The 23,052-nt window shown below is 52.5% G+C and overlaps 1 protein-coding gene across 1 annotated transcript; it reads left to right on the top strand.

Moving 5' to 3' along the window:
• Positions 1 to 4,141: 4,141 nt before the first annotated feature.
• Positions 4,142 to 20,479, top strand: PWP1 (PWP1 homolog, endonuclein). Its single transcript, XM_069082014.1, has 15 exons — positions 4,142 to 4,314; positions 5,748 to 5,806; positions 6,172 to 6,344; positions 8,067 to 8,152; positions 8,258 to 8,354; positions 9,262 to 9,372; positions 10,163 to 10,293; positions 11,342 to 11,415; positions 14,081 to 14,177; positions 14,747 to 14,808; positions 16,140 to 16,251; positions 18,577 to 18,667; positions 18,767 to 18,888; positions 19,365 to 19,470; positions 20,331 to 20,479. Exons 1-15 carry the CDS (start codon positions 4,243 to 4,245, stop codon positions 20,453 to 20,455), a joined length of 1,518 nt encoding a protein of 505 aa, XP_068938115.1. The 5' UTR covers positions 4,142 to 4,242; the 3' UTR covers positions 20,456 to 20,479.
• Positions 20,480 to 23,052: the final 2,573 nt, after the last annotated feature.

The following is a 23,052-nucleotide window of genomic DNA, read 5'->3' on the forward strand; positions in this document are numbered from 1 at the left end:
CTTAGCTAATGATCTTCTGGTTGGAGATGTTTCCAAGATCCCCTTTCCCACGTTCCCTCTTCAGGCCTCCTTCCCTCCTGTGGGCCGTCTACCAACTAACAAATATTTGAGTGTCTGCACTGGGCTCTGGGGTGGGGCGTATGAAGACATACATAAACCTGCAAAGACAAGGACTGCAGATAGTTTGTGTCAACAGGACCAAGGAGAAAAGGTCTGTGGTTGTGTGAAGGGAGAGGTTGCTGAAGCCCGAGGTGGTCAAAGACAACTCCTTGGAGCTTTATCTGGGCTTTGAAGGAGTCAGAGAGATGGTTCGTAGACTGAGGGTTGAAAAGGACGTTGGAGGCCGTTTAGGCAAACCCCTTCATTTTACACATGGGGAAACTGAGGCAAGTGCCTGGGGCTCACAGGATCCCAGATAACAGGCCATCTAGGCCAAGCCCTCATTTTACAGATGGAGAAATGGAGGCAGGATCACAAACTGAGAGCTAAAGGAGACCTTAGAGGTGACAAAGGAGAGCTCCCTTGGCTTATATAATGAGGAAACTGAGGCCTGGAAAGAGGGAGGGATCTAGGATCACAACATAATAGGTTTAGAGATGAAAGGGCCTTGGAGGCCATGTGTCCTCTCTCTCCCTCACAAACACAACCACCTTCAGCACAAACACACAGCAAACAAACCCCACATTAGCCATGGCCAAACATTCGTATCTCCTTCTGGATTCTAAGAGGCTCTGGCAAGAGCCAACCCCCTACTTTACAGATGAGGAAACTGAGGCCCACAGAAGTGACAATCATAGAACACAGACAGGAGCTGGGAAGAGGTTTGCAAATCTCTTGTCCAAGTGCCCCCTTTAACAGAGGAGCAGCCTGAGGCCCAGATAGGGGAGGGATCTGCTCAGCCCTGCCCCATGCAGGATATACTTGGGATTAAGGGCAGAGAAAACCAAAATGTCTCCATACATTATTTCATTTTTAAAGAGAGGGTTGGACCAGAGCATCTCTAAGGCCCCTGCTGGCTCTAATTCCTATGTTCATGTGAGTGGCACAGGCAGGATTCAAACCCAGATCATCAGATTCTCGCCCAGTCCAAGGTTTTCTCTACTGTATCTCACTGACTTCTCAAATGTGCAAAAAAAAAAAAAAATTTCAGGGATGGTGAATTTTTTTAAAGTGTTGCTGGAAAAGAAAAGGCTTGTATGGGAATAGCAAAATATTCACAACATTGACTTTTAGGGCTGGAAGGCTCTTTGGATATTGTCCAGTGATGCCTGAATCAAAATGGGCACAGTCTGAACTGAGAAATATGGAATGATGGACACGAGCCAGGCGGGATCTGTCATAGCAGTTCCGATTTTTTGATCAGAGGGCAGGGTTTATATATGAATGTAAAGCAATTATCTCTTAGGTTCCCATGAGAGAATGTTTAACGTGCTTGTTTATTTACACACATCCATATGTTTTAATGCCCTTGTTCCCTTGCATGCATCTATGTCTGGGTCACTGCTCAGTTAACACCTCCTAAACTCCTGCAAGTCAGGAAGAGATGGTGAGCCAGTCTTAAGACATAATATATCCTTCACAGGGAGCTGGCTTGGGAGAAATTCTGGACCAGAGTCTTACCATGTATGGACCGGTTTGGAGACTGGCCCTCCACAATCCAGTCTGACCTTTCATTTTAAACAGGAGGTAACTGAGAACCAGGGGGGAGTGAAATGTTTTTTAATCTTTTAAAAAATTTTTACTCATTTTAAACTTAAATACAAAAACAAGAGGGGAAATAAAAGAACATTTCCATGTACACAGAAGAACATGAAGAGAGGATTCAATATAAAACCATGGATTTCCTATTTAGTAAAATGCTGTGGCTCCCTATCACCTCAAGGATCAAACATAAACTCCTTGGACTGGCATTTAAAGTCCAACATGCCCTGCCCCCTCCTGCCCTTCCAGGCTTCTCCCACCTTAATCCCTTTGCCATACTCTCTAAGCCAGGGATGCTGGGCTCCCAGCTGTTCCTCCCAGAAGACCCTCCATCTCCCAGCTCTGGGTGTTTCGATGGCTACTCCCCAAGTCTGGGATGCTCTCCATCCTCATTCTCACCTTCTGCTTTCCCGTTTCCCCCCTCTCCAGGAAGCCTTTCCCAGCCATCCCCTTGGATTCCAGTGGGCCCCCCACGCTCAGTGCCCTCGGCATATCCCCTCTTTATCTTGTTTGGACATAGTCGCTAACATACATTAGACGGTGAGCTCCTGGAGAGCACGGACTGCCTTTTGCTTTCCTTTGTACCCCTGGAGTTCAGCACCATGCCCAGGGTCTCAGAAGCAATCCAGGGCTGCAACACATGACTTGGGGCAGCAGGTGGCGCTCCTCCTCTGTGTTCAAGGAACCCCCATGGGTATTTCTAAACACAAAAGGATGCTTTGAGATCATTGCTGTTACCTCATCCTTTTCTCTAGTGATTGGCATAATGATTATACCCACCCTGTCTCATCTTCTTCCTAACAAACCTAGTTTGGTTGTGTTTTATTGGGTTTTTTTAAAGCATCATCATCATCACCATAACTGACATTTGAAAGGATGTCACAGCTGAGAGCCACAGGACCTGAGTGCGAATCCTCACTTTGGGCAGGGAAGCCATTTCAACCCTCAGGGCCTCGGTTCCCTCATCTATAAAGTGAAGTTAGCGTTGATGGCTCCTAAGCTTTAATGTCCTGGGAAATTGGTGGTGCAGTGGTTAGAGTGCCAGGCCTAGACTCAGGGAGAGTCCTCTTTGTGAGTTCAAATCTGGCCTCTGACACTTACTATCTGTGTGACCTTGGGTAAGTCACTTAACCCTGTTTGCCTCAGTTTCCTCATCTGTAAAATGAGATAGAGAAGGACATAGCAAACCACTCCACTATCTTTGCCAAGAACACCCCAGATGGGGTTACAAAGAGTCGGTCATGACTGAACAAGGGGTTCAAGCTTGTGATTTCTTCAGTATATGGAGGGCCCTTGAAAGCCAAGCCCAACTCCCTCATTTTTTTTTTTTATTGTTTTCAAGAAGCGACTTGCCTAGATCATACAGGTAGAAAGGGGCAGAGGAGAAATTTGAACTCAGGTCATCCTGGTTCCAAGTCCAACAGTCTAGCTATTAGGCCAGGCTGCCTCTATCATCAGTCCCTTGGTCCCATGCATGTCCACTCAGTTGTAATACAAAATAGCCCAGGAAGTCAGGCCTAGTCTTCCAATACCTGTGGATCTAAGCGAGACTGGGAGTCACAGGAAAAATGGCATCATTTCCCCAAAGGGATAAACCCCTAATGGCCATGGTAACAGCTGTCTGCTAGGAAGAGGGATGGAGGATGGAGGATCTGACAGCGTATCACCTTGAGAGGAAGGCAGGAGCCAGGGAGGTGTGAGAATTCAGCCCAGATCAGAATTAGAAAAAATAGGAAGGGTTCCATTTCAGCAGCGTTGGGCACCATACAAAGAAACTTACACGGACTGGCGCCATCCCGGCTGAGCTCACACTCTCCAAGGCTCTCATTGCAGGATGCTCAGGCGGCAGCTCCGGCCTCTGCCCCTCCCCCCCCCACTCTCCTCTCCCTTGCCCTTGACCTCAGCTACACCAGACCTGTCTCTACCTGCCCACAGGCCAACTCCCCCTGACCTTGGGGCTCATGGACACCCCAAAGTCCATGTGGGATGGCTGATGGTGGGATGTCCCCGGGCTTGACTCTGAGGCAGTTTTCTCCTCTGCAAAGGCAGGGGTTGGACTAGAAGATGCTCAGGTCCCTTCCTGCTCTGAAGCTAGGACCCCTAGGACCTCCCTGGGACTCAGTTTCCCCCTCTGTAAAATGAAGGGGTGGGACAAGGTGAAGCCCTGAGGTCCCTGACTGCTCTAAGGATCCTGAGCCCCGGGACCTCTCTGAGACCCCGCCTCCCCACTGTTGGCTCCTCCCAGCTGACCCTGAGGGACCCAGCTCCGCCTCTTTACGCCTGCGCAGGCTACACGTGGTGCCCCCTCTCCCGCTCCTTCCGCCTCCGCCCCTCGCTGAGCGGTGCCTCATGATGACGTACGAAAGGGGGGGGAGAGAAGCGGAAGGCCTCTCCTCCTATTGGCTAGACACCGCCCCGTGACCCCACGAGCCCCGCTTTCCTGCCTGGCCTTGGTCTCCCAGCTTGTGACATCATCAAATCCGCGCCGAGAAGGTCCGGCTCCTGCTCCTGCGTGCGGCACCTCGATCCCGAACCGGCCCCATGAGGCGCAGCCGGCAGGTGACATGCGCGGCGTGGGTCCGCCGGGGCGTCGCCAAGGAGACTCCGGACAAGGTGAACTGAGGTTGCTCGTCCCTTTGGGGATCGCGGGGGAGGGGAGGGGGACGGGGCGGGGGAAACCTCCGTGAAGTTCCTTTGCCTGCCTCGGAACCGTTGCCTGGGCCGTGCCAGATGCTCGGATCGCACTCCCTGCTCGGCGGCCTCTGGTAGAACCCCCAGCTCCCTTAGAAGCCCCGCCCCAGCGCCGCCTCCTGCACGGAGCCCTCCCCGGTTCTCCCACCTTGTTGCTGGCGCCGCCCCTTCCAGAGTTACTTTGTATTCAAAAGAAATACAAAGTATCCCAAAAGCCCGCTCCTGGTCTATGGGAGGCCAGCTTGGAGCTCGGCTCCTCTGTCCAGGGTGGTCCCTCTGCGGGCCGGAGGCCAAGAAGGGGTCGGGGCACTGCCCAAGGGCCGCTGGACACACAGCTGAAGAACCCCGAGCCCTAGAAGGAGGAGAGCAAGCAAGGCCCAGAATCCTGGGACATGGGCGTCTTCTGTAGGAATGGGGTGGGCCCCGAGTAACAGCCCGGGTCTGCCCCTCAGGGACCATGGGAACGCTGGAGAGAACGGCCTAGGGTCGTGGTTGGGGGGGAGATTAGGAAGGGCCTGAGGGAGTGGGGAAGGGTTAGCAGGGTGCCCACAGCTTCTCCTAGGGCTTGGTCTTGAAAGAAAAAAATGACCGAGGAGGGAGAGGGAGGGAAGGCCCCTAACTCTTTGTAAGGGTCACGTTCCCTCTCCTACATGAGGCCTTTCCTGCTCTGCCTCAGTCATTTTCGGTTTTGTCCAACCCTTCATGACCCCATTTGGGGTTTTCTTGGCAGAGATACTGGAGGGATTCTCCATTTCCAGCTTATTTGACAGATGAGGAAACTGAGGCAAACAGGGTGAAGTGACTTGCCCCAGGTCACATAGCTAGCAACGAGGCTGAATTTGAACTAGGGGCTTTATAACTGCAGGCCCAGCTCTATCCACTGCACTACTCAGCTAAAAAACAGTGGATGGAAGAGACATCACAAAGAAATAACATCAATCACTCCCATTTCTATAACTCTGTGAGGTTCACAAAATGATTTCCACCCAGGGGCTCTTTGAAGGAGCTGGTGCCAGTATCATTCCCATTTTACTGAGGCACCATGAAAGACAGCGACTTGCCCAAGGTTGAGGTGGGATTCGAACCCAGATTCTTGTCACTCTTGTCACTGAGCCACCCTAAGGGATTATCTGATTCATCCTCGGTTAAGGGAGGAGAGTGAGGCCCCGGAAGTACAGGCAGTGCGAGCTGGAGGCTACAAGTTCAGGGGAGGGGAAACGAGGATAGGCTTTAGAAGGTCACAGTTATAGGGTACCCATTAATATTTATTGTGTGGTTTGGAATGGCCTGTAAACACCATCAATGTTCCTGTCTCTGTGCCATAATAAACTGGGTAGTTTTAAATGACTTTGCAGGTAGAGCTAAGTAAGGACGAGGTCAAGCGTCTCATTGATGAAGCAAAGGAGGAAATAAGGTGAGTGTTTGAAGAGTTGTGAACATTCGGACCAGGGCATCCATTGGCCTTCCATAGGCGCCGCCCCGTCCCGGGTCTCTCTAGCCCCATCTGACCACTCCTCCCTAAGGCCTTTCTTTTTCTCCACTAGTAACAGCCTCCTCATGAGGACCACACGTCCCTCTGTTCTGTAATCTTGTGTATTAAAGTTACCCGTGTTTATCTTATCCCCTGCTAGCCTGTGAGCCCCATGGAAGCAGGAGATGTGTGTAGCCCTGGAAACCATGCATGTTCCCCAGTGTGGCACTCTGCGTACACTAAGTGTTTATTGAATTAGGAAGGAGGCTGAGAGGTGTCTGCTACCCAGCTCTCCATTTTTTACACAGGGAAATCGACAGCAGTGATGAAGTTGATGCTGAGGAGGGTGTCTCGGAACAGGCCCGTGCTCGGGTCCAGGCCGCTGAGCCCCCATCGGAGGGTGTCCTAGAGGGAGAGGGGAGCGTGGAGGACGACGAGCTGGCCGAGTATGAGCTGGACAAGTACGATGATGAAGACGCGGGTGAGGGCCTTCTTCTGTCTCTGGTCACCAGTACATCCCAAACATGGCCCCGGAGCCTTGGCCAGCTGTGCTTGCTGCACATGCTTCCCAAACCAGAGGTGCAAATACACATGGGTCTGTATGCCTAGTACCTGGAAGAAACATAAGCTTCCATGGTTACCTAGAACTTACCAAGTACCGTACTAGGTCATAGAATTTACTGTCTACTATACTAGGCCATCGGCTCCTGTATCAAGAGGTGGAAGGGGCCTCAAAGCCCAGCCTGCCCATTATAGGATGAGGAATCTGAGCCCCAGGTAATAAGCGTTGGGGGTAGGATTTGAACCCAGGTTCTCCAGCTCCAAATTCACCATTTGGGGAACACGTAGAATATCCATGCCCTGCTCTCAAGATGTTTTAGGAAAACAGCACTTAGATGCATGAGGAGATGAGAATGATTCAGCCCATCGGGCCTTGAGTAAGCAGGCCTGTACCGTGGACAGCATGGTGGATGACAAGGTGCTGGGTGTGATAAGGACCAGACTAAAGCAGTCTTGGTCATTGGGAAGGGAGACCTCATGGGGCTGGGGCTGGTGAGGGGCCTTTTTTTTTTTTTTGGAGGGGGGAAGGCAAAGCAATTGGGATTAAGTGATTTGCCCAAGGTCACACAGCTAGTGAGGGTTAAGTGCATGAGGTCAGATTTGAACTCAGGTCCTCCTGACTCCAGGGCTGGTGCTGCCCCTGAGCTTTTGTAGGAATGGCCCAACATGGGCCTTGCAGAATCCAGGACTGGCTGAGTGAGCCCCCCTGAGGGGGTTGCTAAATGTCTCCCTCTGAGCCACCCATCAGCCTGCCCTCTTCCCAGCTTCCCACTGTCTGGTGATGGTGGCCCTCCAGCAGCTGCCCCATCCCTCACACTTGTAACCTTGGCATCCTCTTTGGGCCTTCCCACTTGTGCCACACTCTGATCCCACCACCATGCCTTTGTCCTTGTTCTTTGTGTACACACACACACACACACACACACACACACACACACACGTACGCCATTATCCAACCTGTAAGTGAAGCAGCCCTGGCCCTGTCCCACTGCTGATCAGCATGGAATGTTCATCCAGCTCTGTTTTTCTGACCTAGGCTTCTTGGCCCTTCCTCAGGCAGCCTGGTAGCCCTTCCCTTGTGGGGACTCCCACATTGGTGCCCACTTAATGCAGACCCCAGCAGCCTCAGCCGGCCTGCCCCTCTTGCCTCACACAGTCACCAGCCTCAGCTGCCCTCGAACACCGCCACACGGGGCCTCCACGCCTTCACGTGCTCTCCCTCCTTGGAATGTCCTCCCAGCTTCTGCCAAGAGCTTCGGCTCCAGGGTGACACCTACCACCCCCCAGAAGCCCTCCATGGCTCCTTATGGCCTGCAAATGCACTGTCTTCATTGGCATTTCTGGCCCCCATCCCCCAGGCCATGCAGAGCGAGGGCTTAGGGAGCGTTCATTAGTGACGTTGCCCATTTGCAATTGATTATTGCTGTTGCTGCCACCTTCTCTTACATTGTGGATGAACCACATACATGTTTGCTGTAGCAGCAAACGGATGGTTGGTTGTATACATGGAGAGAGAGAAAGCACAGGGAAGGCCCAGCCTGAATGGGGCCTGGACAGTGGGGGCAGGGAGGGCTTTGCACTTTGGGGACTGCATGTTCTAGAAAGATGATCCTGGGCCTGTTCTTGCATGTTCTCGTTCTAGGCACCGACACTCTCCAAGAGACTCTCCTGGGGCTCACGGTCTATGGGAGCAACGATGAAGATCCTTATGTTACCCTCAAAAATACGGTGAGTCCTAAAGCGAGTCACCCCTGAGTGCTTGTGAGGGTATCTGCGCCCTGCGGTGTCTGTTTCTCTCCTCCACAACATATTTCTTCTGCTTCCCATCCTTAGGAGCAGTATGAACATGATGACTTTGTGATTAAGCCTAGCGACAACCTCATCGTCTGCGGCAGGGCCGAAGATGACCAGTGCAATCTGGAGATCCACGGTGAGTGTGCCTGGCGTGCCGCCCTGACAGGAGGAGGCTGGGTTGGGTCATGCACCCCATCATTGCTGCCCCCCGATGTTTGTCACAGGCCACCGGCCTGGTCGTGGCTCCCCAGATAGTGGCCTCTCTGGACATGCCCCTTGTCGGTTCCTTGTGGGGGTTCAGATGTTTGTTAAGGAGCGTGCTGAGCCGGGCCCAGGAGCGATGCAGGGATGTCCATGTAGGAGAGGCCTTTCATCGTGTATGGGAGGGATATGCGAGGTTTCTTTTTGTGATGCCAATGGCAGCACCCTGCAGAGTAGTTACAATGGGAAGTTTACAGAAATATCATCAGATCCTCACAACAACCTGGGGAGGTACTGCCTCTGTTATCCCCATGTTACAGCGCCTCAGGCAAACAGGTGAAGTGACCTGCTTAAGGTCACACAGCTAGTGGGTGTCAGAGGCAGGATTTGAATTCAGGTCCTCCTGACTCTGGAGCCAATGCTCTGTCCTTATGCTGTTGCTGTGAGAAATGTTGTATGAATAATAGCTTGCACGAACATGCACACGCGCGCACACACAGACACACACACGTGTATAGACTGCTTTCCTTCAAATAGCCCCAGTCTGGTAGTGTGAATGTTTTTCATCCCCATCTTTACAGAGGAGGAAGCAGAGCCAGAAGTTAGTGACTTGCCCAGGGTCTCCCAGCTAGAAAGAGTCAGAGGCAGGATGTGAACCCGGCTTCTCTGTGCCTGTGGCGGCTCCAGCTGCCCCCCTCCCTCGCCTGCCATTGGGCTCACGGTATAGCCCAGTTCATGGCCGTGGTGTCTAGCACTCAGCTCCGCTGAGGGGGTGTGGCTTATCTTGACTGTTAAGGGCTCTGTCTTGTTGCCCTAAAATTGGTTCCCCCCGATTCTTGCAGTTTATAACCAGGAAGAAGACTCATTTTATGTGCATCATGACATTATCCTGTCTGCTTACCCTCTGAGTGTGGAATGGCTGAATTTTGATCCCAACCCCGATGAAACCCCAGGTAAATACAGCAGGTCTGACCTGTCTGAAGAGGGTGGCCAGATTCTGCGGCTGGGAAGGACGCGCTCCGAGGAGGGCGCTGTGTGCATGCATCTTCACAGATTGTGTTTCTGTGTCTGCCCTCGCGGACGTGGGCGCTCTCATTTCTCCTCTGGCCTGTCTTCTAGGTTTGGGGGAGGGGGGCCAGATTATTAGCAGAAGGATGGTAGCTGTCAGTAGGGCTTGGGACAGTGATGGGCTCCAGGCAACCTCAGGGGGAAAGCCCCAACCTGTGACCGTTGGGTGTGTCTAGACCACAGGTGGGGAACCTGCGGAGCCTCAAGACTACACAGTTTCGTGGCCCTCGAGGTTCTCAAGCGTGGCCTTTTGACTGAGTCCCAAGTTTTACAAACAAATCCTACTATTGAGGGGAAGTTTGGTTTCAGTCAGAGCTGCACATGAGGACCTAGAGGGCCACCTGCGGCCTCAAGGCCATAGGCTCCCCCCCACCCCGATTTAGGCCCACAGGCAGAATGGCTAACAGAAATGGACTGTGGGTGCAGATTTGCTGCAAACCTAGGGATACCCGTGACGTAGTAAAAGGGCCGCTGGGCTCATGAGGCTGCCGTCAGCTCCACCCGGGCATGGGCAGTGCATGCCATGTGTCTTGTCACTTTCAGAGCCTGGCAGCCATGTTGGTAACTGACACATTCCTTAGGTGCCAGTGCCAACTCGACAAGTGTTGGATGTCATTCACTGCACCTCTGAAGCCAGCCTGCGGACCTTAACTGCGGCACTCTGCCCTCTTTTAGGAAACTACGTGGCCGTGGGCACAATGTCCCCGGTGATCGAAGTGTGGGACCTCGATATCGTGAACTCTTTGGAGCCAGTGTTCTCACTTGGGAGCAAAGACAGGAAGAAGAAAAAGAAGAAAGGAAACAAGGTAAAGAGAAACATTGAAAGCTCTGAGAGGATGGCAGGTAGGCCGGGCCAGCCCCTGCGGGCTGTCCTTGCCACAGCTGGTGTTGTCAAGGGCAGGCTTGACTTCTGATGAACTTGAGGTGTGACCCCCTTCCTCTGAATGCCTCTCCTTCCCTGGGGAGTGGCCTTCCTCCTGGCCAGTGTCCTCCTTCCCCGGGCAGAGGCCTCCCCTTCTGGCCAGTGTCCTCCTTCCCTGGGCAGGGGTCTCCCCTTCTGGGCAGCGGCCTCCTTCCCCAGGCAGCGGCCTCCTTCCCTGGGGAGTGGCCTTCCTCCTGGCCAGCTTCCTCCTTCACATACATGTCAGCGGCCTCCTTCACCGGACAGGGGCCTCCCCTTCTGGGCAGCGGCCTCCTTCACCTCCAGCAGCTGCTTGGGTAGGCACAGGCTCCCTTGGGTATTCATAATCCTTGCTTAGCATTTAGAGTGAAGGAGTCAAGGGTCCTCTACTGGACAGTAGGGGTTCGTGGGATGTTAAGTGTGTCTGGCAGTTAACCTGTGCACACTGCCTGGGTCAAAGACTGGAATGAATTCTGCCTCTTTATTGTGAGAGACACTGCCTCACCCTGGAGGTAGAGCCAGGAGGGACCTTGGACATCTTTATGGTTCCACTGGTTCCATTTTACAGAATGGGAAACTGAGGCCCAGAGAGGTTACATGACCTGTTGGAGGTCACATGGGGAAATAAAAACTGACCTCTATGTGTAGCCCTTTCAAGTTTATGAAGTACTACGTACACCTCATCTCATTTGAACATCAAACAATCCCATGAGGGAAGGATCACAGGTTTCATCCCCCTTTACAGATGAGGTGCAGTGACTTGCCTAGGGTCACACAGCTCATACATGTCAGAGTTGGAATTCCATCCCAGGGGCTCTGGCCCTTTGGATTAGGGAGGCACCAAACCTTGGACCCCTGCTGCCTCTAGCCTTTAAAGCACACTTATTTCTTCACGACCAAAAGACTTAATTGTCATAAGGAGTAAAATAATTGAGGGTCACTACCTATTCCAGAGCCGAACAGCTGAAGAGACCCCCGAAGGACACACTGATGCCATTCTCGATCTTTCGTGGAATAAACTCATCAGGTAAAAACGTTTTTAAATAACTGGTCTTGACAAGTCATTCTCCCTGTTAATAACATCTCACAGCCTGGATGCACCTCCATCTCTCTGTGTATAACAGGGCCTCTTAACCTCAGTGTCATGAACCCCTTTGGCAGCCAGTCTGTGGAAGCCTTTTTGAAATAACTGCCCCTTCTCAGAATATTCTTAAATGACTGAAGGAAAAGCTAAATTTCAGTAACATCTCAACATCCCCCTGACAGGCTTCTGAGTTATTTCCCCCTCCTGGGAATCCTTGGAACACTTACGCTCACTCTGCCAATGGGGGCTCAGTCCTGTTATGCCTACTGCCCCTGACTTAGGGTGGTGACTGGCTGGCCGCGGTGGACCCTGGCTCTCCTGCTCAGCCTGTGTCTTCTCCTTTCTGCTGTTGGCCATTGCACTGCCCCACTGTCCCCTGGGACGGTCTGGGGAAGCCTGTGACTCCTCAGTCATTCTTTTTTAAAGACTGGGTCTCCCTTTCACCCAGACGGGAAGTGCAGGGCTAATTCACCCCTGCTTCCCTCTGCTGATTAGCTCCACTTCTGCCCCAGGCCGCTCGCCTCTCCTTAGGCAGCCTGGTGACCCTCATTGGTGCCAGACTTTGTGCTGATGTCCACTTGGCTTCAGCCTGGCTGTAGCCCAGAACACCTGAGCTCAAGAAATCCTCTGGGCTGTACCTCCCAGGAACCAGGAAGCCCAAGCTTACATAAAATCCGTAGGATTACAAAGTAAACCAGTTATGTCAGAGGACAGTTATCACATCACTAACACACAAGTTCACATTAAGAACTTCTGCCCTGGCTAGTCCAAGGCTGATTTCCCTCTGAGCTGGCTGTAGGTGAATCTCACGGCAGGCCTTTGGGTAGAAAGATGTATTGTTAGCCTTGGGTTCACTGCTTCCTGTGGACTTCATTCTTTTCCTGGGATTCTGCAGGGCTTCACAGCCTTTCCTCCCCGAGGAGCCATGCCTCCTCTCCACGTGCCTAGGCCAGGGTCGTCCCGGCCATCCCCAGTCACTCAGCATCTCTGTGTTTCCAGATGTTGATGTCATGAAGCACCAGGCAGCACTGGGCCTGGAATCAGGAAAACCAGAGCGAAAATACAGTCTCAAGCACTAGCTGTGTGACCCTGGGCCAGTCACTTCCCCTCTCTTTGCCTCAGTTTCCTCAGCTGGAAAATGGAGATAAGAGCACCAACTTCCAAGGCTGTTGTAGAGATAAATGGGATATTTGAAAAGCGCTGAGCAAAGTGTCTGGCACATAGTAGGTTCTATAGAAATGCTTATTCCCCTCCCTCCCAACCCCCTTCAGTATTTTTCTACACAGGGGTCTTTTCTGGAGTATAGCCCTAGAAATAAGATCTCAGGACCATAATACATGAGCAGCCCAGTAACTCCTTGCTTAATTTTCAGGCGGTTAGACCCATCACGGCTGCCCCGGCAGTGCCTGAGGGTCCGTTTTCTCAGTTTCCCTCAGCAGGGAGCTTTCCCTTCCGTCTCTTCCCAGCTTTGCTGCATTGATGGGTGGGAGGTAATACCTCAGAATTGCTTTGTTTCTCTCTGAGAGCTAGTGATTTCAAGCATTTTTTTCATTGGGTTGTGGGTAGTTTGTATTTCTTCTTTTGAAGCTTGCTTGTTCATGTCCTCTGGGCACTTGCCAGTGGGGGAATGGCTTCATGTGGACACCTTTACCTAAGTCTGCACATCTCCTTGTTCCTGACCGCGTCTAGCTCCATTATTCATTCAAGTTTCATCTTTACTTCATCCTGTTCAGATCCAGCTCCAAGGTTTTTCTTTGCTGCTGGAGTTAATTTCCTTTTCTTTATGAGAAGGGCCTGGAAAAGGAGATGTGACCCTCAGCTGAAGGAAGGAAGGAAGGACTTGTTTATGGGTTCTAGAGCAAGGGCATTCATGTCCAGTAAACTTCTCACCATCACAAAATGCCTGCTCTTTGTGCTGCCATCAGCTTCCATTGAAGGCCTTTCTTGGGGGGGTCCTAGTATTTAAGATAGAAAAGTCTATAGTGATTGGTCGGGGCGGAGAATAAACCTTGCCACCCAGCATTGAAAACGATCAATGGACATCGTCCCGATGTGAGCGCCTGGCATCCAGAGCAGTGTACATCGTGCCTCTAAATACTCGTGACCAAAACACCTGCTCAGAATGTCAGTCCTCTGTAGCTTATTCAACAAGAATAGCAAATGTGATGCCAATAACGGAGTTGTGAGCCTAGGACAAGAGAGGCTTCCCTAGCAATCGACAGGTTTACTTGGGTCCCTGAAGTCTCCGTGTTGACCGTGGTAACGGACTAACGTGGTTCTCACTATAATGACTCCTTTACCCAGAGAATGGACCCTCCTATGTCCCCTGCACAACTCACATGGTGCTGTTGATTTCCAGTTGATTTTCTAGGCAGAGTAACACTCTCAGAGATGACTTGGTTCCATCTTGTCTTTCTTTTACCCAGGTTCTTTTAATACTTTAGGGCTAAAGACTTAGGTCTCAGTTTCCAGGGGGAAATATATTGAAGATACCTCTTTATTTAATGCTCAAAGAGAAGTCATCTCTCTTTTCCATGCGTTAGTCCAAAGTAACACCTTTGGGGTTTTATGAAGGTGACTTGCTGTGTTTTCTTTTCTCTTTTTCCAGAAATGTGCTGGCCAGTGCCTCTGCTGACAGCACAGTCATCCTATGGGACATGGCTTTGGGGAAGCCCGTGGCCAACCTGACATTACACACAGACAAGGTACTTGATTTGGCGTTTTCTCTGTGGGATCCCAGGAAAAAAAGCCACACTCTTCCCAGTAAGACAGATTGCCTCCCTCTCACATGTCCCAAAATCGCAGGCCAGGTGTCCTTCAGCTGCTGAGGAGCAGGCTGGAGACATGCCATGGGAGGCTCTGAGGGTCTTTGTGCTGTGATCCATGATCAGGTGGTCCAGACGTGTGTGTTCTCACCTATCCAAGGCAGGGCTTTCGATAGCTAGACCGGGGGCCTCCTCGGGCACCCCAAAGGATCACACGCTTGTCTCCTCTTTCATAAAGGTTTGATTTTTATTGATGTCTTTGTTTTCACATCAGCTACCTCTTGTAACGACAGATATTAGAGAAAGAAGGGAAAGTCAGTTGAGCACAATGGACACATCACCCAAGTTTACAGTGCGTGCCAGGCTCTACACCCATAGCCCCCTGCCCTGGGAGGAGGGGGGGGAGCTGCGTTTTTCTCCCCTCCTTCAGGACCAGCAGACTCTGTTCTGAAGCATCTGTGTTCTCGAGCCGCCTCCGGCAGTTACAGGTTGTCACGTCCCTCCTTCAGGTCCAGACGCTCCAGTTCCATCCGTTTGAACCACAGACCCTGATTTCTGGATCATACGACAAGTGAGTGTCTCCTCTGTGTGCAGCGGCATCTTGGGAGGCTTTCTGGGTGGGGGCAGTGTTCTGGGGGTCCTTGCTAGAGTCTGACATAAGAACGAGTGACGACTGGGGCCGAGTGTGCCAGGGGTGTAAGAGTTGGCGCTTCTGGGGACTCCGTGAAAGAGCCACTTTTGCTCTGAAATGGTGGCGATGAAAACCTCAGCCCCCAGGGGCCCATCCTCTCCTGCTTATTCAGCAGAAATGACTTAAGGGGATCAGCGGGAGGGAGGCCGCCTCAGCCTGGACAGGGGCTGGGCTGGCTCTCCACAGCTGGGCCCGGGCATGGCTGCCGCCCCACCCGAAGCAGCATCTGCCCCCTGCCTCTGCCCCGATTCTCCAGGGAGACTTAGCTGTGGGAAGCGTATCTCCTTCCCTCTTGGTTTCTTGGTGAGAGAAAACTAACTGTGTCCTAAAAGTCATGATAGTGGCCCTTTGGTTTTTAAGAAACCGTGATAGCTCTTCCTCCTCCAGTGAGATTGTGAGAGATTGGGGATCACAGGGCCATCGGCCTGGCGCTGGAGAGGGGGTGAGCACCACCTAGTCCAGCTTCCTCCTCACGTGGGGAAACCCTGCCCAGGAGGCTGAGTGATTGGCCAAAGGTAGCAAGCAACAGGGGAGATTTGAACCCAGGCCCTGTGACTCCAGATTGGCCTTTGACCCTCACAGCTACCCTGGGAGGTGGGTGTGGCTGTTATCCCCATTTTACAGATAAGGAGACTGAGGCAGAGGTGATGTGACTGACCCAGGGTCACACATCCAGCTGTAGGTGCGTCTCCTTCCCCTGCAGGAGCAGCAGGAAAGCCTGTGCTGACACAGCCCTCTGCAGTCTGTTATCTCTTCTCGTTCTCCCAGCAGTCGTTATCATTCCCATTTTACAGATGAGGAGACTGAGGCAGAGGTGATGTGACTGACCCAGGGTCACACAGCCCTCTGCAGTCTGTTATCTCTTCTCATTCTCCCATTGCTGTCCAGTTGCTCCGTGTCATATGACTAATGACATCAGTAATGGAACAAGGGCTTGAACCAAGGATGCCAAGTCCAACATTGTGTGCCCGGGCACAGTGCCCGCGTGGCCCGGCTGCTGTGGGCTCTTAACCTCTTCCCTGCTCTGGGCTGGGCGAGGCCAAGGCGGCAGCTGGATGGGAGCCTCTGGGCCACCTCTGCCTTTAAGCCAGAGAGGTGCTTCAGCCTGTGCTCTTAGGGGAGAGCCTCGGGAGGAAATGAAGGGCCCCGCTGCCTGTGCAGTGTGGGTGGCCAGCCTGGGCTCCTCACCTCCCCTGTCCTTGGTCCTCCAGGTCTGTGGCCTTGTACGACTGCCGGAGTCCCCAGGAGAATCACCGCCTGTGGAAGTTTAGTGGGCAGGTGGAGAGAGTGACCTGGAACCACTTCTCTCCGTGCAAATTTTTGGTAAGAACCTGGACAGAACCTTGACCTTTTCCTAGAGAGGCTGCTCTTATGGTTGCCTCAAGGAGGCAGCCAAAGGAGCTTCGGGTCCTCTCAGCACCAGATGTGCCTGGGCCTCTGCCTTCAGGCCGTTTTACCTGTAGAGGAAGCAGGTTTCACTCTGCACGGGGGAGAGGAGCCGAAGCCGGGGTGATGGTGGTCTCATTCTGGGCCAGGGAGATGAGGGATGGGCACACGTGACTGTTAACAGCCACAACGGGGAGGCTTGGTCAGAAGGATGAGGGAGGGATGGAGGAGCTCAGGGGGCAGTGGGGGGGGTGTTATAGCTGGGCCTCCAAGGCCGGGGAGCACATGGAAGGTGGCAGGCAGGGCCGGGTAGCCTCTGGGCATGCCCACCCTACGCCAGGAGGGGCCTGCTCCAGGCCTACAGCAGCCCCCACTGGGAGAGCCTTCCCTCCCCCAGAGGCGTCCTTCCATCCAGCCTTTGGATAGCTCGCCCTAAGCTGTGTCCTTAGACACACGTGCCATCTCCTCCCCCCAATAGAATGTGTTTGTCGTGAGGGCAGCCTGGGCTTTTGCCTTTCTCATTCACCAAGCTCCTAGTGGTAACGATGTTGTAGCCAGATTTACATAACACCTTAATGTTTGCAGAGCTTTTTATAAACATCATTTGATTCTCACAAACATCTGGGAGGTAAGTTCTGTTATCATCCCAGATAAGGAAACTGAGGAAGACTTGCCTAGAGTCCCACAGCTAGTACATGTCTGAGGCCAGATTTCACTTTTCCTGACTCTGGGCCTGGGGCCCTGTCCAGTGTGCTGCCAGTCACTGATGTGACTCAGGTCTCTCAGTGGGAGAAGACGCCACAAAGAAGGCCCCAGTCAGCCTTGGAGAACCCTCTCTGTCTGTGGGCACAACAGAGAGTCCCTCATGCCCCAGAGTCACTTGTGGTTTGTTTTTTGTTTTTTTGAGTTGCTAACAGTTTATTCCTTGGGTACAAGAGTACAGAGGTTTGGCTTTATATGTTTCCGTACCACTTTTTTCATTTCAACACCATGATGTTTGCTCTGACCTAAAAGACTTGGCCTGGTTTCATTGCTTCAGCTGCCCTGTACTGCAGGACTGAATAACCTAATGAGATTGGGGGTTGATCTCAGAAGAGACACCTGAGAACCTCAGTAGGCTGAATTCCCTTTCCTGGGGTCCAGGTGTGTTGGAGCAGAGAAACTTGTGCCCTTCCCTGAGGGATGTGGCCATATCCTTAAACTGTGCCAGTTTGCAGGCCTCCTCTAGTTTCAGCCAGCGGTAAGGCTGGGGCTCGCCTCATGGCCAAACTGGCACATTGTAGGCCTTCACCTCCGCCAACCAGTAGATAACCGTTTTGGGTTTGCTGTTGACTACATAATTGAGTTCACTCTTGAATCTCTCAATGATCTTCAGCTGGCTGGCATCCAGGCCAGCTTCCTTAGGTTTCCCTAAAAGCTGTCCCTAAGTCACTCTCTCCTGGGTCCACATGACCTTTAGGGGGAGTCCAGTGGTTCGTTCCATACGATGTCTGCAGCAGGAGAAACTCAATGGCTTTGTTGTCCACTTCGGGGACGTGAGGTTTCAGCGCCAATGCAATATTTACAGCACCCACAATCACGCTAAAGACTGTGACTGCAAGTATTGCATGACGTTTGATCACAAAATATGCCAAACTCTCCAGAGAGAGGATAGAACTGAAGGATTTATTTTGACACCCGAAAACCCAATCCCAAAACCAGTAAGCTGATTCTATCATAGTACTAAGTAAGATATTCAGAAGCCATAATCATGCTGAGAGCCACGCCGTCCTTTAGCCTTTCCACAAACCAATACAAGATCAGTATTTACTCAAAAAACTCTCCTTGCCTGAGCTCTGTCCCCAGCTGTCCCCAGCTGTCCGGCTAGCACTCTCCCAGCTTCTCCTCAGCAAACTCCTCCCACCACCAGCTCCATGACTACCTTCAGCCTACTGGGGGCAGAGTTTATCTTCACAGCAGGGGAGGTCTATTAAGGGGCCGGCAAGATCTTCAGATTCCCATTCCCATTCCAGAGGTCTTCGGAAAATGATGCAGCCACATGCTCTCAGAGACGTAGTCTACCTCTGGGACTGCAGGCATGGGGAGGACACTTTCTTATACGATCCAGTGGATCAGACAGCAAGATCTCTGTGCAAGTGGGCGCATCCTTATGGGTAGAGTTGGTTAAAGCAGGCACCTGATGAGCGATTGGCTGATGAGAGGGGCCCCTGAAGCCCTGCCCTCTCGGGCTCTCTGCTGACCCGTCCCTTGTGGTCCCCCCAGGCCAGCACAGAGAACGGCTTCGTGTACAACTTGGATGCACGTTCGAATAAGCCCATCTTTACACTCAAGGCGCATGACGAAGAAGTTTCCGGTGAGTACAGGTGGTTCCGCCCTTCACTCCCCAGTTTTTGTTGGCCTTAAGGAGATGAAAGCCTATTCCTTTGGGTGCCCACGGTGCCTTCCTTTCCAGGACTCGAGCTAAGCAGTCAGGTTAAGGGCTGCCTCGTGACCTCCTCATCAGACAAATACGTGAAGATCTGGGACATCTTAGGAGACAGACCGAGTCTGGTGCACTCCAGAGACATGAAAATGGTGAGTAGCTCCTGATCCTCTTCTGCCCTGGAGCCCTCGTCCTGAGCGGGGCCAGCCCCTCTTGTGTTGAGGCATTTGGGGCTGGGGGCGCCTCAGTCCCTCCCTGGCCCTGCTTTGCCTTGAGCTGAAGCTGCTGATACCAAGGAGTCCCTCCTTCCAGAATCAGTGCCACGATGGCTCCAGTGAGGTTATCATCACTGCCAAAGGCTAAGTCTGGACACGTGGCAACTGACAAGCCTTCAATTCACCCAACAGGATTGTTCCAAGAGCCTCTTGTCCCCTTTTCAGAGAATAAGGAAACAGGCCAGAGCAGGGAGTGTTGGGTCATCAGGATGGACCTGTGGGGTTGGGGGACACTCACCCTGAGGGCGTCAATGGGCGCTGTGGCATCCGGCATGTCTGCCGAGGGTGACCAGGAGCAGAGAGTGGCAGGACATGAGCCTGGCACCAACGGCCAGCTTGCTCTCCTCCCTCAGGGTGTGCTCTTCTGTTCCTCATGCTGCCCGGACTTGCCTTTTGTTTACGCGTTTGGGGGTCAGAGAGAAGGGCTCCGGGTCTGGGACATCAGCACCATCTCTTCAGGTAAGGGCTCCCCTTCACTAGGCCTGTCCTCGCCACACCTCCCCTCTATCTAAGCTTGGACAGCTGTGGCTGCAGGGCAAGAGAGGACTCGGTTCCTGACCGCCTCTGACCAGTCTCATGCATCTCCATCATCCTCTGGCTGGTTTTAAGTTTTTGAAAAGGCCAGTGATGTCATCACTGTCCGGAACTCCCAGTGAGGAAGCTCCCTCTACTAATGCTGCTTGTCACTTAGTGGCTTCAGGGTTCTTTGGGGGCATGGAACATTAAATGGCCTCCCAGGCAAGGCCAGATGCAGGCTTCAGGCCCTCCCTCTGGCCACCTCATGTGGAACTCTTGCATATTGTGGAGTTTTATGAAAAGCACTCAATGCATAGTAAAAAAAACGAGTCTAGAAGAAAATGGAGGCACCCGCCCAGCTCTCCCCTTTCCCCTCCTCCCCAGGCTACGTGGTGCTAATCTCAAGCCTGGTGGGTCCAGGCCCGTTTTCTTAGGAGAGCTGGCTGGCCTTGGGAAGGCTGTGCAGACCCCTCTGGATGCCCCCTCCCACTCAGATCAGCCTTCATCTCTGAGGTCGTCCTGTGTCGAGTGTCTGTTAGGGACCAGTGCCAGGCACAGAGGGTACAGCCAGAGACACGAAGGGACAGGAGTGGGAGGGAGGAGACTGCACCAAAAAAATGTGAGGGTTTGAGGCCGGTTTTTCCAGCCCTACGAGCAGCTTCCCGGCCTCCAGGGGTGTCTTGGTCTTAGCTCTGGTTGGAAAAGGAGTGATTTGGGTTTAGGGACTCACTTCCCTCACGGGCCTTCCCTGGTCACTCATCCTGTGGGAGGTTGTGACACTCAGCCCCTTATTTCTTTTTCAGTGAATGAAGTTTTTGGCCATCGAGAGCGGCTGATCGTCACCAGCCAGTCACACTCCCCGGCCAATGGCTCCCTCCCCCTCACAGGGAGGGACAGTGGGGACGCAGAGACGGTCATGGAATCTTAATAAATTTTTACCTTGTGTTCTCCTGCTGGGTGTCCATTCACTGGCTGCTGCGGCTGGCTGCGCAGGCCGACCAGGGAAGGGAAGCTTTGCCCATCAGCTGAAATCCCTCCTTTCTAGAGAGACCGTGAGCGGGGGTGAGGGGGCAGTAATTGTAAAGGGGAGGTCGCTGTAGTGGGTGAGAGTGTACAGGTGAGTGTGGCGGAGGTATGGGAGACTGAGTCAGGGGCATGAGGTTGGTAGATGTGAGTGTGTTGGGGGTATGGGGAGTGTGAGTTGGGGGGGAGGGGTGTAGCGCCATTGCAATATTTACAGCACCCAGGATCACGATAAACACCGAGACTATAAGTATCGCATGACATTCAATCACAAAATATACCAGACTCTCCAGGTAGAGGACAGAACTGAAGCATTTATTTAGACACCAGAAAACCCAACCCCAAAAGCAGTAAGCCGATTCCATCATAGTACCAAAGACATTCAGAAACCATGAGAGCATCCTTCTGCCTTCCCACGAACCAATACGAGATCAGTATTTACTCCCAAACCTCTCTCTCCTTGCCTGAGCGTCCCCTCTCCCACCCCCTGGAGAGCTCTGACTACCAGCTTCCTGGGGGCTCTGCTTCCCTTCAGCAAATTCCCTCCATCACAGGCTCCATGTGATCACATTCAACCTATCAGGGGGCAGAGCTTATCTTCACAGCAGGGGAGGTCTTCGAACTCCCCCCTAAGTCTGTTAAGGGGCAGGGAAGATCGTCAGATTCCCATTGCAGGGGTCAATATGGGGGCATAAGTGGAGGGTGTGGAGTGTGGGAGGTGTGTGTGGTGGGGTGAGTGTAGCCACACCTGCACAGGCCATCTGCCCTGGGTCAAAGCCCAGGTCTGAAAAGGAGGATTCCGTAACTGCCCGAGCTGCCCGGGAGCGCCCCTCAGTGTCCCCTGCGGCCTCCGTCCTCACCTTCCTCACGATGACGCAGTAGCAGGGATCCAGGGGCCCTGCCATCTGTCCCAGGCTCTGAGGGCAGAGAGTGATCCATCAGGCTTTCTGCCCTCAGTTTGGGTCAGCAAATGGCTGCTAAGACCCTGCTGTCTAAAAAGACAAGTGAATCAGTCCCTGCTCTCAAGGAGCTTAGAGTCTCCAGCAGGATGCTGCTCAGGGCTGCTGGCCTGAGTTCAAATCCAGCTCACTGTGGCATCCTGGACAAGTCACTTCACCCCTGCCTGCCTCAGTGTCCTCATCTGTAAAATGGGCGTCATCATAGCCCCGCTCCCTCCGAGGGCAGTGGTGAGGCCCTTCCAAAGGCCCCTACCTTGAGCTAGCTCAGTGTCCAGGAGGACGAACGATGCTGTCAGTGCTGAGGGCACGAGGTTGGAAGAGAATCTGGTGAGATCTCGATTAGTCTCCAGGAGATGTCTTGTTGCTGCCATGCGCTGTTCTGAAGAATCTGAGCTCTCAGACCGTGGTGTGAAGCCTCAGGGCCCATCTCGTCCAACCCTCTCACTTTACAGGAGAGGAAAATGAGGCCCCGAGGAACTGAGATTCAGAGCTGCAGGTCTCATCTAGGCTGAAGCCCTCATTGTGCAGGTGGGGAAACTGATGCTCAGGAGTATGAGCAGCATCTGAACCCAGGTCCTCTGACTCCAGGACCTCTCCATTTTGTTGGAGCCTCTCATCAGCCCTCCTCCCATTCATCAAATAGAAACACCTCGGTGCTGGTTCCCATCCCCGTAGCCTTCCAGACGTGGGGCATCCTGCTGTAAGGCCCACCCCCTTCTCCACTGCTGTATTAAGAATATAAATTTTAAAGATCTTCCCTGCCCCTAGGCTAATGTGCACCTGAAGCCTGGGGTGGGGGAGGCTTGTTTTTCAGTAGATACTTCTTGATTGGCCAGTGAGTCAATAAGGTTGTTACATTCTCTGAGCCAGGAGAAGGCTATATAAGCCCTGATGTGTAGCTTTGTTTTGGGGGCTCACTTTGAGAAGTGTTCTGTGATTTGATCTGTATTCTGGGAAGCCGTTGTTGAGAGTCCCCCGGCTTTGAAAAACCCAGAATGTGGAAACCCAGATGTTGACTGGGTATGGATGTAATGGTTGGACAGTTTGGAAATCTGTCTACTTGATGTTTCTGTCTTGATAATTATGCCTGTATATTTTGAGGTTCAGGGTGCTGACCTTTTTGCGCTGAACAAGGTAAATGATATATGGTCTGACTGATTAAAGTAAGCTTGTTAACCCATTTTGAGTTGCTTTCCTTTAACAAAGCAGATCCAAGAACCTGGGTGAGCAGCAAACCCTGAGGACGCTTGGGGTGCTTGCTGCTACAACTGCCCAGAGCCTCCATTTTGTGAAGGGGCCCAGGCTGACCGTTGTCCCCCTCCTGTGTCCCTGGCTTTTGGACTTCAGAATCAGATGCCCTCTTTCACCCTTCTCAGCTGCCTCTTATGGGTTGTCTTCTCCCATTAGAGTGTCAGTGCCTTGAAGGGAAGGACTGTCTTTGCTTGTATTTGTACACCTAACACATATTAAGCACCTAATAAATGTTTGTTTCCTATCTTCCTTCCTTCCTTCCTTCCTTCCTTCCTTCCTTCCTTCCTTCCTT

The sequence above is a fragment of the Petaurus breviceps genome, unplaced genomic scaffold (genome assembly GCF_028583685.1).
Source record: "Petaurus breviceps papuanus isolate PSGF00001 unplaced genomic scaffold, PetGlider_PUasm1.0 156, whole genome shotgun sequence".
Classification (NCBI taxonomy): domain Eukaryota; kingdom Metazoa; phylum Chordata; class Mammalia; order Diprotodontia; family Petauridae; genus Petaurus; species Petaurus breviceps.

Excerpts from the sequence above, each read along its gene's own strand:
- PWP1 (XM_069082014.1), top strand. The coding sequence starts at position 4,243 with ATGAGGCGCAGCCGGCAGGTGACATGCGCGGCGTGGGTCCGCCGGGGC. Across the intron at positions 6,345-8,066 it reads GTACGATGATGAAGACGCGG|GCACCGACACTCTCCAAGAG; the intron begins GTGAGGGCCTTC and ends TTCTCGTTCTAG. Across the intron at positions 14,178-14,746 it reads TGACATTACACACAGACAAG|GTCCAGACGCTCCAGTTCCA; the intron begins GTACTTGATTTG and ends TCCCTCCTTCAG.